Source organism: Leopardus geoffroyi, chromosome E3 (assembly GCF_018350155.1).
Source record: "Leopardus geoffroyi isolate Oge1 chromosome E3, O.geoffroyi_Oge1_pat1.0, whole genome shotgun sequence".
NCBI lineage: Eukaryota > Metazoa > Chordata > Mammalia > Carnivora > Felidae > Leopardus > Leopardus geoffroyi.
In genome coordinates this window covers 41,483,893-41,498,467 of record NC_059340.1, presented here as the reverse complement: position 1 = coordinate 41,498,467, position 14,575 = coordinate 41,483,893, and the positions used below count along the sequence as shown (strand labels likewise).

Below are 14,575 nucleotides of genomic sequence, written 5' to 3'. Positions count from 1 at the left end.
ACCCCCTCCCCTAGAACCCCAGTGTGCACGGGAGGAGGCTCTCGCAGGGAGGGGGTGGTAGAAAGAGGGGCCACGTGGCCCCAGCCTGAAAGGGCACACGGTGTCTGGGAAGGAGTTGGGGGACCCCATAGTCCAGACCCTTAGTTTTGATTCAAGAGCTCACAGGAGGTGCTGGAAGGGGGTCGAGGTGGGCGCTTGGCCAGGATCAGGGGGCTCCTGGGGTGTGGACTTAGCCACCAAGCCCTTGGCCGTGGCTGGCCTCACCTGGACCCCAGGGCCACCAAAATGGGGATCGGGCGCAAGGCCAGAGGCCGTCCCCCTTCTGTTGGGTCCCGGCTCCCCACCTCAGCCCGCTGCCTCCTGTGTCTCCCAGCCTTTGGCCGCTGAAGCTGCTGGTCCTGGGCCCTCCTCCCCATCTCTGCCTGCCAGGTTGGCCTTGGGCCTCCCACAGCCCTCTCTCCTGGCCTCCCGGCCAGGCCACCTCACTGCCCACACGGCCACGGCGGCCTTCTCCAGGCGGGCGGTGGTGTGTTCTCACTTGTGAAGCGTCCCTGTCAGAAGCACTTAGTGTACAAATTAGCCGCGGCCTCCCGCCTCCCTCTGCACGGCTGTGGGCGCCGGGCTGACAGGGCCGAGGCTCCGGGCGCTCTCCCGCCTGCCCCGGGCGCCCACACAGCCCGCGTGCACCCCTGGCCGCCCGCCCACGACTGAGCAGGAGGGCTGTTCCTTGCCAACCAGCCAGGGGTCCTCCCGGGGCCCCCGACCCTGACCTGGCCAGGGAGAGGGGTGGGGGGACCTCAACAGGGCAGGGCATTCGGCAAGATCCCGGGGGTCCCAAGCTCAAGGCCCAGCACTTGGACCTACCCCAGAGTTGCAGGTCCAGTGTTGAGAGCCTTGGGGGGGGACCTAGAGCCGGCACAGAGGCTCGGCAGCCCCCACCTGCCCCTCCTGTTGGCTGGCCTGCCACTCAGGCAGGGAAAATCATGTGTGACAGGCCCAGGAAGGCCGGGCCCGGGGGGCCGCGGAGCGACGCACACAGCTCCTCTTCCAACATATGGCTGCTGTCGGCCCCAGGCGCTGCTCGGCCGACGCCGGCTTGGGAGCGGGTGGGGGCTCCGGAGGCCCGAACCTCTCATCCCACCCGTCTGGCCACACTGCTCCCTCAGAGATCGGAAAGGCCCCTGCCTTAGCTCACATGCCTCCCATGACAGGGAGATCACTCCTGCCGGACCTCTTGCCTGTGCCTCCGGGGAGCGTCCAGGAGCCCCCCTCCCCCTTCCCGGCAGCCCGAGGCACACAGCCACCCCATGCCCTACCCCCAGGGGACCAAGGATCTAACATGTCTGGGGACTGATCTGGGGGTGGGGGGGGGCGTGCGTGGGGGTTTCCAGGAGAGGTAGCCCGCAGCTAGGGGCACAGGCAGGCTGGGGCTGCCACCGGACCATCCTCCACAGGCCCGGGGGAGCTGGAGCCAGAGGGCCTCTCCTGGGGACCCCGGGGCCAGAAGTTTCCTGGCTGGGCCAACTCCCTCAGGGTGGGCCCGCTCTGCTCCCCAATTCCTGGTCCCGTTTCAGTGGCCCCCTCGTGGACTCTCCAAGAATTCCCCAGGCCTGGCACATGTTCCCTGTGGGCCACACTCTGCCCAGCCCTTTTTAAGCCTGCATTGGGGACCCCCAGACCTGCTCGCAGCCCTGCCCACGTCGCATCCCTGGCTCTGCTGCTCCCCTCACAACCCCGCCGTGAGCCTCCTGTGGCTCCCCAGTGCTTTTCGGGTCAGCAGCCACAGGCTAGCATCCGGGGCCCTCAGGTGTTTGGCCAAGCCCTGGGCCCACCCCTTTTAGCCAGGAGTCCCCGAGTTTCACCTCCAACAGGTGAGAAGGAAGAAGTACCAAGGATGATCCATGTTCTGGGACCAAGGGGCTCCCGCATGGTGCCACCCCTCTCTGGGACTCTGAGCCCCTGCCTGGGGGCTCCAGCCCCTAGATCTGTGTTCCCGGCACAGGCTGGCCTGGCCCCTATACCTGTCCTGGGGAGGGCTGTGTGCCGACACTGAGAGAGTCAGACAGGCCCGCCGTGGGCACTGCTCCACTGACCCCTGCCTGGCCCGGCCCCACTGTCCGTCCTGACTACTCGCCCCCCGCATGGATGTACCAGCATTAATAGAGGTGACAGGCAGACGGCCGTGGGCCAGCCAGGCAGAGGAGGTTAATGGCCAAGATGAGGCTCTGGCAGGGATCAGATGGAGGGGTTGTGGGTCCCCACTGCACCCTATGCCAGCCCCAGCTGAGGACGAGGCTGCTCCCCAGGCCCCCACTCGTGCCAGAAGCACCCAGAGACCAAGCCTCCTGTCACCGGCTCTGCAAATGAAGAGAACACGACAGGTGTCTCAGAGCTCAGGGCCACATGGATGACCAAGCCCCAAAGCCACAGGGGTCCCTGCCACTGCCTCAGGGGGCGGGAGCTATCTCTGCAGGCCCAAGCTCTTCCCAGCACGCGTGGGGCGGGTCCCAGTGGGAGGTTTATGACCCACCCTCACTCCCCACTCCTGAGTGGGAAGTGTGACAAGCCACGGGCACAAGGTGTGCCGGCGACAAGGGAGCAGACGTGCCCCAGCGAGAACACCTTGGGCAGAGGGCACGGGGGTGTGAGGGGCTGGCATCAAGGTCCCTGCCTTGCCCGGCCGCAGGTGCTAGGGAAGGTCATATGTGCACCCGATGGGCCGGCTCGACTCACACTCCCACGCAGAGGTATTGGGTTGCAGCCACAGCTGGTCTCTAGGGACCACCCCTCTGCAGACCCCTCCCGGAAGCTCAGAAGTGCACAGGAATCATGCCCCTCAGGGCTGGGTTCCTCTGGAGGTGCCCCCACCCCTCCTCTTACTTCAGCTTCTGGAGAAGCCCGTCCGTAGCAGTGGCCTCCACAGCTGGTCCCCAGGCATATCTTCCTGGGCCTCCTTGGTCACCTGGGTGTCACTGGCTGCCCTCTCTGCATGCCGGAACGAGGGCTTCCTGAGCCACATCCTTCCTTCCCCAACCAGCCCGTCCCCCTGTGCTGGCGGCTGTAGCCTCTCCCAGACCCTCAGAGGGGTCAGCCAGTGAGGTGTGGGGAAGCACAGAACTGTCCCGGGAACAAGCGGCCAAGGCCTGGGACACCCCCCCACCACCACCACCACGCTGTCTCTGGGCGATCTGTGCCCCTGGCTCCCTTGGGGCCGGGCCTGTGCCTGTGATGAGGGGCCCAGGCCTGGCCGAGCACATCCAGGGGTCTGAGCACAGAAGGAACAGGCCTCCTGGCCTCCTCTCTCCACAGGGCTGCTGGCGTGACGGCCGCTCAAGCTGTCTCCCGGCCTAGGGCGGCCTGCACGGTCAGCTGGTCAGCTGGGCCAGGCCAGGCAGGCAGAGAGGAGAAGGCTGGCGTGCCGCGCCGCCCAGCCCCCAGCCCTGCCCCTTGGACTCGGTGAGAAGTGGGTCCCCTCAGGTGGTGTCAGGGAAGGTGACACTAGGGCAGAAGGGAGACAGACCGCAGGACCCTATTTCCCACAGATGCCCGTCGGAGTTACCAGAGCCCCAGGAGACCCGCGCCACCCTCCTGCATAGACAGGGAAACTGAGGTCAGGCTCCCGGGGTTCCGACTCTGGATCCAGTGCTCTCCTCTGTCTGCCCCACTTGAGGGATAACACTCGGAGGCCCCTAGAGGACACTCCTTCCTTCCCCAAGGTGCTCCTGCCCCCCACATTTAGCAGGGGATACCCCAGGAAACCTATACCTGCTTCTGTGCCCCCACGGCGCTGGCCTGGAGCCTCACTCCCGCTCTGGCTGCAGACCCCATCCTGAACGTGAAACGACACGGTCACACGTGTCCCCCAAACACAGGTGAGACTCCCTGAGAGAGACACAGTCCGGCCCTGCCCCAGCGAGTCTGCCTTCACATCTGGTATGGGACCCGCCAGTCAGGTGAATTTCTACGAGGATTTGGCTGAGAAGTGGGACCCCTGACCGTTACGTTTGGGCAGCTTGGGGAGCAACGTGGCCTTTGGCATACTTTGGGAGCCGGGAGGGAAACAGGTCTGGCCGTGAGGACATCGGGGGCAGGGGTCTTAGGGTGGCTCCTGGATACCCAAGTCTTTCCCCCGCCCCCCCTCTCACCCCAGGTCCTCCCGGGAGGGATGGCCAGCGAGGACCAGTCCTGCAAACGCAGAGGCAGGCCTGGGCACCCGTCAGGGTCGTGAGGAGTGATGTTTACAGAAAAGGGGAAGCCAGCCCATGGTGGCCGTCCCTTCCTGAGCCCGTAGCCATCAGGGGGCAGGGCAGGGGTTTACAGGGTGCAGACCCGTTCAGCCTCCTGCTCAGAGGAGAGGAAACATCTCTGGAGTCAAGGCTCGGCCAGGGACAGCTGGCGGGGAAGGGAGGGTTGCCGCACTGTCTGCTGCCCGGCTCCGGGCTCCGGCGCTCTCAGGGCTCAGCTCCCTCTCGGGGCTGGTCTGGGCTCCCATCCCATCCCTGGCCGGGCTGCAGCCCTCCCCAGGCTGGCTCCTGGCTCCCCCTGTCCCAGGGCTCAGCCTCCAGGCTTTGGCTCAGGAGGGCGGCTGTCAGGGGCCAGAGCCCTGCCCTGACGGATGAGTGCTGACGGCGCCTCTCCCCGCGCCCTCGGCCGCTGACACCCCGTCACGCCGCTGCGGGGACCCCGGGAGACCTGGCCGCCTCTGCGCACCCCCGCAGCAGCCCGCAGGCGACGGGGGCGGGGACGGTGCCAGGAGCCCCTCATTCGGCCGCACACCTGCGCCCGCACCGCCGGCTCCTCCACGCCGCTCCCCGTCCCTGCCGGTGTCACCGGCCACCGCTCGACCCAGGAGTGGCCGGCGCCGCGGAGCGAGGTGAGTGCGGCCAGCGGGAGACGCGGGCGGGGGCACCTGGGGCGGCCCCGGGGACGCCGCTCCCCGCGCTGGCGCGTCCCCTCCCGCGTGAGCCCGGGTCGGAGGTCGCGGCGCCCCCCGAGCCCGGCGCCGTGGCGCACGCGCGCCAGTCCCGCCGCCAACTTCGGAGGGTGCGAGTCGGCGTCGGGGGGCCGCGCGCGGTCGGCGGCGGAGGCTTCGGGGGGCTCGCTGCCGAGTGAGTGACTGCGGACGGCGCGGGGGCCTCAGTTTCCCCTGCGGGAGTCGGTGTGACTGCCCAGAGGGCCTGAGCCGGGGGCGCGGGCGGGGCCGGGGCCGGAAGTTTCCGCCGCGTCCTCGGGGGACGCAGCCTTCGCGGGGCGCGCAGGTAGGGCGGGCGCGGGCGGCGGCGAGTCCCGCGAAGTTTGGGGGCCGCGCGGGGCCGGTTGGGCGCCAAGGGCGCGGGGGCGCGGGACGCCGGGAGTGTCCAGGCGCGGGGTGGGGGGGGGGTGGAGGAGGCGGCCCCGGTCCCCAGGTCCCTCATTTCCGCGCGGCGGACCCCTGGGCACCGCAGCCCCATCCCTGCAGGAGGGCGCCCTCCCTCCGGGGAGGGCAAGGGGGAGGGAGTTGGGGTGTCGACCTCAGCCAGGGAGGAGGCTGGCCACCGCCTCCCTACCAAGCCCTGTGGGGTGCTCCCCAAGTCTCGGGCGGGGATGGGTGGACTATATTCCCCCCAGTGGCTGGTGGTGGCTCCCGGCGCTGGGTGCCCCCTCTCCCACCCCGGGGTGGGGCCTCCCACTACTCCCCTGCCACCAGTTGTCTCCAGCACAGGGAAAGGTTAGCCGGCTCAGGGGTCCGGGCCAGCACACTGGGGGTGTGGGCCACCGAGGAGCCCAGAGCACGCACCCAGTCACGGGTTGGGACACGTGTGCAAATGAATGTGCTTTTGGGTGTGTGTGGGTGCATGCTACTGTCCGGGGGTGTCTTCTGCTGGTGCACAAGCATGCGGGGGGTGGGGGGGGGTGCGGCCAGGGCCCTCTCCGGGGTCCCCGTGGGGTCAATAGCTGCCAAGACAGATCCCGGACAAGCCCCCCACCCCCAGGGGACGGATCTGAAGAGGGAGCACGGGCGGAGCCGCACCTCCGGAGTCCAGGGGCCTGGCGGGGAGGTGGGATGGGTGTCGGCACCAGGCGGCACAGCTGTGTGGCTCCCAGGGCTGGGTGATCGATGGCCCCAGCACAGCCGCCTCTGTCTCCCAAGCACATGTGCCCATTTGTCATCTGTGTCTCGGGGAGCGTTCGGAGGACAGGGATGGGCCCACCTCTGCACCCACCACCGAGTCCACGAGGGTCTGCTGCTCCTCGGGGAGCCCAGCTCCCTCCTCCCACCCTCTCACTTCTCTCAGAGCCCCTCCCCTCCAAGATGTGGACGTGCAGACCACCCAGGCTCAGTCCGCCTGCCTCACCCTCCACAGCCTGCTGGTTGCCGTGCTGACCCCCCTCTGAAAGGCTCCTTCGGGTGGGCTGCCCTCTCCACCCCTCTGGCCGTCCCCACACCGGGGGTGCCCACCCTCTGTTTGGGGGCAGCGGACGTGACTGCCTGCTGTGTGCAGAGCCTGAAGGCTGGTGAGGAGGATGGCCTGTTCCCAGTGGCTGCCCTGCTGCCCCAGCCCTGCCCCGCTCAACCCACCGGCCATCCCTGAACCCTGGGGGAAAGGGCGAGTGTATGTGTGTCCACACCTGTCAGAGTGTCTGTGACCGTGGGTGTCCTCAGACGTGTGTGCGTGTGTGTGTGTGTGTATGTGTGTGTGCACAATCGCCTGAGTGTGTCCAAGGGTCTACTCACACCCCGGCTCTGCTGTGAGTGCTTTCATGTGCACAGCCACTGTGCCCACTCTGAGTGGTGTGTGAGCTCCACAGTGTGTGTGTGTGTGTGTGTGTGTGTGTGTGTGGCAGTGGGCGAGCTCCCAGGCCCCGTGCATTTTGGCGGCCGACTGACTCTGTTCCCAGTCGGCCCAGCCGTGCAGAGGCTGTGCCTCCGGGCGCCGGGTAAGGGCTCCTCTGGAGCCTGGTAACGCTTGTGTGCACACACCCGAAGCCGGTGTGCACGCACTCACCGTGTGCCCCACGCAGGCGCGCACTGGGGCGGTGGATGGCCCAGGTGGCGGCCCAGATGGAGTGTGGAGCGGCTTCCGAGCGAGTGTGTGGGGCGTGGGGAGAGGAGGGTCTTGGCTGAGCTCGGCCGCTGCAGGCTCGGCCGCTGACCTGCCTGAAGCCACCCAGATGGAGCCAGGCTGAGCAGGTGGCTGGGCCGGGGGGCCGTGCTGTGACGTCCACGCCCCCCAGCCTGGCCTGGCCCCACATGAGGCCGACCCCCTCAGAGACCCGCGTGGCTCACCCAGCACCCTGCTGGAGCGGGAACACGCGTACGTGCGCTCAGTGGTAGCGAGATTCTCGGAGCCTTCTGCCGGGGTCTCTCACCCAGGCAGCTTTCGTCTCCGGCTTCCCGGCAAGGCAGAGGCCTCCGGATGGGGAGTGAGGAGGGCTGGTGTCCCAGGAACGGGCCTCCTCGTGCCTGGCTTCTGGTCACTCACCAGATGCCCAGCGGGCAGACGCGTAGACGGAGACCCAGGCGGGGGCGGACAGAATCATCCCCGAAACGGGCCTGCTGGAGGCTGATGGGCGTGGCGGGGGGTGGCGTGGAGACGAGAGCTGGGCCCACGGATGAGACACGGGATGCTTAGTTAACCTCAAATTTCCCATAAACAGCAGGGGTTCTTAGCGTACGTTCCAAATATCGGCTAGAACATACTTCCGCTACAAAAGCGTTTGCCGTTTACCCGGATTTAACTGGTGTCTTGCGTTTTTATCTGCCGCATCTGGTGCCCCTAGACGTGTGCGTGAAGCGGAACGGGAGGATGAGGGGGGCGGGCCAGGGAGGCAGGGCTGCGGGGCACAGGTGGGCAGAGGGGGGCGCTGACCACGGCCCCCCTCCCCCGTGCACAGGTGGCCATGGGCCCGGGCCCCGCCCACTAGCAGGCCGCCGCCGCCGTCATGTCCCGAGAGGCAGGCTCGTGCCGCCTGGGCCCCGGGGCGCGGGCGCGGGCCCGCAAGCCCAAGAAGCCGCACTACATCCCGCGGCCCTGGGGCAAGCCCTACAACTACAAGTGCTTCCAGTGCCCCTTCACCTGCCTGGAGAAGTCGCACCTCTACAACCACATGAAGTACAGCCTCTGCAAGGACTCGCTCTCGCTGCTGCTCGACTCCCCGGACTGGGCGTGCCGTCGCCCTCCGGCCGCGCCCCGGCCCCGCGCGGCCACCCCCGACCGCCCCTCGGGCCCCACAGACACGGGCGGCCAGCCCCGAGGAGGAGGAGGAGGAGGAGGAGGAGGAGGAGGAGGAGGAGTGCGGCCCCCTGATGCTCCCCCTGCGCCCGACCCGGCCTCCCCAGTCCTCTCCCTGCGCCGCCACGTCGGGGGCCCTAAGCTGGGGGCGGAGGGGTCCCCCGCGGCCCGGGATGCTCCGAAGGGTGTGGGCCTCGGCGGGCTCCTGGCTGAGTCCTGGAAGCCAGGGCCGGGCGGGGCTCCCGGGGGCCTGGCCGTAGTGGACGCGGCTGCAGCGGGCCCTGAGAGCGGGGTTCCCTGCTACCCCCCACCCGCCCCCAGTGAGTTCCCCGAGGCCCAGAGCCTCCACGTGTCCCTGCTGGGTGTCAACTGCCCTCTCGGGCCGGGTCTCTTCTCCTACCTGGGACCCTCCTTGGCCGCTGCGGCCCACATGCCCTTTCTGGCCTCGGCCGGCCCCCTGCTGCCTCCGGCTTCCACTTTCCCTTCCCCACAAGCCCCCGAGCGCCCTGCCCTGGTCCCCCGCCTATACTACCCCCTGCTCCTGGAGCATACCCTGGGGCTGCCAGCAGGCAAGGCTGCCCCTGCCAAGCCCCCAGCAGCCCCAAAGGGGCCCCCTGGGGCTCTGGCCCCGGGGCTGCTGAAAGTGCCGGTGCCTGGGCTGGGCAGGCCCTGGCCCCGAGGAGCCCCTAGGGACTCAGGGCCGGAGGGGGAGCTGGCGCCGGCTGCCCAGAGCGACCCAAAGAGGAGGCTGCCCCTGGGAAGCAGTCTGGAGCCCCTGAGAGCCCCCTGTAGCGTGGTGAAGTTTGGTTCCCAGAGCAGGTAGGTGTCAGGGGCCCCTGGCCACGGGGGTTGGGAGCGGTGGGAGGCGAGCCGGCCAGGATGGCTGGGCCCCCTTCTGAGCTTAGTTGCCAGGAATGTGGGCTTCAGGCGACAGAGGGGGAAACCAAGGCCACAGAGCCAGCCTCTCTATCCTTCGGGGGTCTCAAGGCCCTCAGCCAGGCTGAAAGGGGTTGGGGGGGGGGACCCAGGGGGAGTGTGGGGCAGGGACTGGGCACACTGAGGGGCACAGTGCAGCCTTTTGACCGGCTTCTACCCCCTAGCTTGCAGACTGGCCCCTCCGCGATGCTCTGGCCTGAGGACAAGGAGCCCAGCAACCCTGAGCCCCCAGGCCCCATGGCCCTCCTGCCCCAGCAGCCCCTGGACCTAGTGCCAGGTGGCCCCGGGCACGTGGGTGAGGACCTCACCCGCGCCCTGGGTGACTATGCCAGGGTGGAGCAGCGCCTGGGGCAGTTGGCGCCTGCCGGGGGCCTGGCCCCTCGGCCTCTGCGGGAGCAGCTGGGCAAGATTCGCCAGGAGCTGCTCACCATCCACCAGGCCCTGGAGCGGGCCGTTCGGCCGCCGGACGCACCCCTCGACCTCTCTGTGAAACGGGTGCCCACCAAGGGGCTCAAGGGGCCTGTGGGGCCCTGGGGGCAGCGGGAGCTGGGCCCCACGCTCGCCCAGGGGGCCCCCGAGCCACCCAGCATGCTGGGCCCTGCACCAGCTGAGCCTTTCTCTGGCCACACCACCAAGTGCGAGGCTGACTCCAGTGTCCCACCCCCGGGGCTCCCCCTTCAGGCCCCGGAGGACCCTGTCATTCCTGGTAGCAGTTGGGGTGCCCGAGGTGGGCCTGTGGGCTCCTGGCCCCCTGAGGCTGTCCCTAGCATTCAGAGCCCCCCTGGTGCTGAGGTCTGACCACAGCTTCTGTGTTAGCTCTGCTCTTAACAGACAGGCACTCCTCTCCAACCCCGTGTCCGCTGCCTGGCCCCCCACCTGCCCCAGCCCCAGAGGCGTGGCCTAGAGCCTGTCCAGCATGCCTGTGGACTGACCTGCCATGGCTGTCGCCTGTCTATGAGGGCATGAGGGACAGTGGAGGGTCATAGCTACGTACTGATCACAATCGTGGACGTTAAAATAGAAACTATCTTCACACACCCTGTCTGGGCCTCCTTCTTCCCCTGCCTCACCAGCATCACCACTGGGACACTCTCTGACATGGAAATGTCCCCGGCCTCAGCTTCTGAGGTGGCCAGTGTCCTGGGCTATCTTGCTGGGTATTTACCTTCAGGCGCTGACCTGCTTCCTGTAGGCTGGGCCCTCCCTGGGAGAGCCAGAGTCTGGAAACCGAATGGGGGCGGGGGTGGCTTTCCATCCAAGGCAGTAAGGCAAGCAGAGGTGGGGAGGCCCGGGTGCATGGTCTTGGGGCCAGTTAGGCCTGTGTTTCAGCACGTTGGTGGTGGACAGGAACCCCTGGGCCTGCCTCCAGCCCTCGTGTCTGGCAGGGCAGCCCTAATGTCAGATCCATGCTGGAGGCGGCCCCCTCTGTGGTTATACGGTGCACCCACATTCTGTGGCCCAGGGCTGCTTGCCCAGCGTGGCCTTTGCTGGCCCCCCGCCAGCCCCTGCAGCCACGATAGGCATCGGTGGCCTTCACAGTTCACTGCTTCCCTCCCTGCCCGGCCACACTTGGCCTTTCCCACAGGCGGGGGCAGGGGGAAGACAGGGAGGGGTGCCCGGGGGGACCCTTGGGCCCAGCTAATCACTTCTCTCCTGGGAGCTGGCCATACCTCCGTGCCCACCCAGGAGTGGCCCCAGGGAGGACGGGTCCTGCTTGTGCCTGGTTCCCCAAGCTGGGCCGGCCGGGCTGGGGCCAGTCGGAGCAGGACCTATGGCTGCCCCATTAATTGTGCCGGGCAGCAGATAGCATCGGCCGCCCACCCCACCTCGGGGCATTAAGAGGCCAAGTCCAGAGCTGAGGTGTGAGTCAGCCAGGTGGGAAATGCGGCAAGCCACAGACAGGGGCTGACCCCCCGCCTTCCAGGGGCTTCCTGGACGGGCTGCAGGGTCTGTGGGCTGAGTTGGGAGTCGTCCGGAGACCTGCCCCTCCTTGACCCCCTGTTGGCACCCCCGTGTGCCTACTGCACCCAGATTTCTCATCACCCCCCAGGAAGACCTGAACTTTAGGAGCATCAGCCCAGTTTCACAGGCGTGGAAGCAGGATCAGGGAGACAGGACCCAACCCTGCCGGTTTTGGGGGGGCAGGATGAACACCATGGAGGTTCCCCACCCCAGACTCTGGTGAGAGACGCATTCAGCATGGGACGAGTGCAGCCCTTTCCCCGAAGTCCTAACCCTGCGGTCGTACCCGGGGGACAGCGCTCTAGGCTGCCTCACACGCATGTCGGCTCAGTGCCCTCTGAGCAGCAAACCCACGAATTACATTACGGCGGGTTTGGGAGGGCTGTGCGGGCCTCCCTGAAGGGCGGGGGGGGGGGGGGGGTGGCTGGGCTGACCGCGAGTGGCATCCAGACCAGGTGGGGGCAGTGGGAAGAATGTCCCAGAAGCCGGGACAAAGTCCCCGAGGCAGGAATGCGGCAGCACTGGGGCGCCTCTAGGGGTTTAGCAGCTGAGTGGCGGCTCCACAGAGCTTTCTTGGGCCACTGCTCAAACATGTTCTTGGCCAGAGTCCCACCTGCCCCTCCCACCTGCCCATGCCAGCTCATCAAGGCGGCCCCTCCCTCAGACTCCAGTTTCTAACAACAGAGGCTGTTGCTGCCGGAGCAGGGCCCAGGGCGACTAGCCCCAGGTAGGAGACCCCCCACCCAGCCTCTCTGGGTGGGAGCAGGCAGAGAGGCCCAGGAAAGGCCCCCTGCCTAATCCTTCAGGGGCCGGAAGTTTCCAGGGGCTTTGTGGGGACAATGGGCAGACCCTTGGGCTGCCTCCAGGAAGAGTCATTTTCCCTGCCTGAGGGAAGGCAGGGTTCCCTGGGCAGATGAGTTTGAGAAACACCCCACCCCCACCCCCCACCCCCACCCCCACCTCAGGACCTCCCAAGGCCCGTGAGCTCATTCGGGCCTTCACAGGCCTGTGTCTCCCAGAATTGTGTCTCAGGGGCCATGTCTGGTGAAACGGGACCCAGACACATGGCTGGCTGCTGGGCTTGTGGACTGTGCCAGCACTCGGGATCCGGTGGAACTGGGTTTGAATCCAGCTCCCCACCCCCATGCCTCAGTTTCCTCGTGTGTCAAACAGGAGAACGCCAGCACGGAAGGGAGCAGGGGAATAGGGGTAGCCACTGCTTGGCCCACAGTGGGTATTTCTCTTGCAGCCCCACGCGCGGCCCAGCTGCAGGAACTCAGCTCAGAGGGGCCGAAGTGTGATCTCTGCCCACCACCTCTCTGTCCTCTGGCCTCCTGGGCCTCCCCGCCCAGCTGCTCCCAAGCTGGACCCACCTGGAGACCCCACTCGCTCCCGGCAGCCCCGGCTGCTGGGACAGATCCCAGGGCCGGCAGGGGCTGTGGGAGGACCCCGGGGTCTGCACTGCTCCCCGGATGGCCTGCTCTTCCTGACGGCCGGGGCTGCACCCTGCGTCCACGTGATGGACCTCGAGGGACGCTCCATCTGCCACCTGCCCTGCCATCTGCCGGGGACTGGGGCCTTCGTGCCGGAGGACGTTGCCGTGACGGCCGCTGGGCTTGGGGTGGTCAGCGACCTCGTCCGTGGGGCTGTCCACGCACTTCAGCACGCCGCCCAAGCCCCCCCCCCCCCCCGGGCCGCTGGGTCACGGTGGGCACCCACCTGGCCCCCCGGGGACTGGCTGTGGATGCCGCTGGCCGCCTTCTGGTGACAGACGATGTGCTTGGGGCTGTCCACAGCTTCACACTGAGCCCTGCCTTGCAGCCACTGGCCCCAGCCTCCATGCTGGGTCTGGAGGGCCCGTGCTGGGTGGGCCCAGGGCCTGACGGGGGCCTCGCTGTGAGCGAAGAGTTTGGGGATGTGTGGCTGTTCGGCAGTGCCTGCCAGCCCCTGGGCTCCCTGGGGGTTCGGAAAGGGCATGCTTTTGGGAACCCAGCAGGCGTGTGCACCGATGTGGAGGGCAGTGTCATTGTGGCGGATGAGCAAGGGCGCCGCGTGACCCTCTTTCCTCGGGCCAGGGAGCCCGTCTGCCTGGTGTCTGAGGGGCTGGGGCGGCCCCTGGGTGTGGCCTGTGCCCCTCAGGGCCAGCTCGTGGTGGCAGACGCAGGGGACAGCTACATCGAGGTGTGCCAGTACCACTCGGAGCCAGCCTGACCCGCGGACTCAGATGGGAGCAGCACCTCGCTGCATGTGGGCCCAGTCCCCAGGGCCCTGGGCCACTACGGGAGGGACATTCAGGGTTGGTGGGGTCCTCCAGGGCTGCCGGCCGAGCCTTTCTGACCTGATATATTGGCTGACAGTTGCTAAGCACCTGTTGTGCCAGGCTCTGGGCTGGCCCCGTCCTCCTCTTGGAGAGGATTCAGACTTGCCACAAACCAACCAGCTCTCGGCCTCCCCTACCCGGTGCACAGCCTCCAAGTTTGGGTCCTCTCCACACCCCAGTTTAGTGGGCCCCCCAACTCACTGCCCCCATGGCCACTCAGGCCCTGGTCCTGCTGGCTCAGGGCCCTGGAGGCCTGAGCTTTGAGGCCAGCAGCTGAAGCCTGGAGATGATTGGTGTGTCGGGCTGGGCGCCCCAGGGTCCTAATCAGACAGAAGCAGGCGGGGAGGGTTCTGCTGGGCTGGGCTGGGCTGGGCTGGCAGGGGTGTGGCCTCTCCCTGTCCCCCGTCCTCAGAGGCACCCCAGACGCCAAGCCTCTCGCAGCTTCTCTGGGCCTAACTGAGGTAAGGGAAAGCAGAGGAAGGACCACCCCTGAGGCGCCTAGGGGTGGCACGTGGCTGGGCCGGGAGCCTCCATACCCCTGGTCTCCTGCTCCCATGTAAGACTATGTCTCGGGCTGAACCTTCACTTTCTCCTCTGCAAGCTCTCCAAACTCATGGGTGGGGTGTGCTGGGAAGGTTCCAGACCGTGGTCAAGCCAGGAGAGCCTTCCTATGAGGAGAGACTCCTGTTACTTGAGCACGATGAGCAAACGAGGCCCCAAAGGGATGGGAAGTGAGGGCTTCCTCTGAATCTGGGGCCCGGCCAGGCTCCCAGTTCCAGTGAGGGGACTCATTGGGAGGGGACAGTGCCTGGTCCAGTCTGTCACCAGGACAACGCCTCTGACAAGGTCCCTTTTCGTATGTACCAGCCTCTGTGAGTGGCAGGGTTATGTGGTCAATGTAAGGAAGCATGTGCAGTTAAGCGCTCGGTAAATGTAATTTGTTGCTGCTGGTGTTGGTGGTATTGTTCCCTGGGGCAGGAGGGGCCAGGGACACCTCTGACAATCAAACCAGATGGCCGCAGCCTTCCTAGCCCACTTAGCCCTGGGGGAACATGGGGGCGCCCCTTTGCAGAGACCCCTTTGGAGAGGCCAGCCTGGGGCTGGGGAGGCAGCTCCTTTCGCAACCCCATGCAGGGCTTGGGGG

General features: G+C 67.3%; 2 protein-coding genes across 3 annotated transcripts; both read left to right on the top strand.

Moving 5' to 3' along the window:
- The first annotated feature begins 3,500 nt into the window (after positions 1-3,500).
- On the top strand, positions 3,501-10,186 carry PRR35 (proline rich 35). Of its 2 annotated transcripts, XM_045459959.1 has the most exons (3): positions 3,501-4,873; positions 7,876-9,032; positions 9,314-10,186. In XM_045459959.1, the coding sequence occupies exons 2-3, from the start codon at positions 7,924-7,926 to the stop codon at positions 9,945-9,947; spliced, it is 1,743 nt and encodes a 580-aa protein (XP_045315915.1). In that variant the 5' UTR covers positions 3,501-4,873; positions 7,876-7,923; the 3' UTR covers positions 9,948-10,186. The 2 variants fall into 2 exon arrangements, with proteins under 2 accessions (XP_045315915.1, XP_045315916.1); XM_045459960.1 differs by lacking the exon at positions 3,501-4,873 and having other exon boundaries at positions 7,872-9,032.
- A 1,539-nt stretch (positions 10,187-11,725) lies between these two features.
- Positions 11,726-14,382, top strand: NHLRC4 (NHL repeat containing 4). Its single transcript, XM_045459961.1, has 2 exons — positions 11,726-11,838; positions 12,361-14,382. Exon 2 carries the CDS (start codon positions 12,951-12,953, stop codon positions 13,320-13,322), a length of 372 nt encoding a protein of 123 aa, XP_045315917.1. The 5' UTR covers positions 11,726-11,838; positions 12,361-12,950; the 3' UTR covers positions 13,323-14,382.
- The last annotated feature ends 193 nt before the right edge of the window (positions 14,383-14,575 follow it).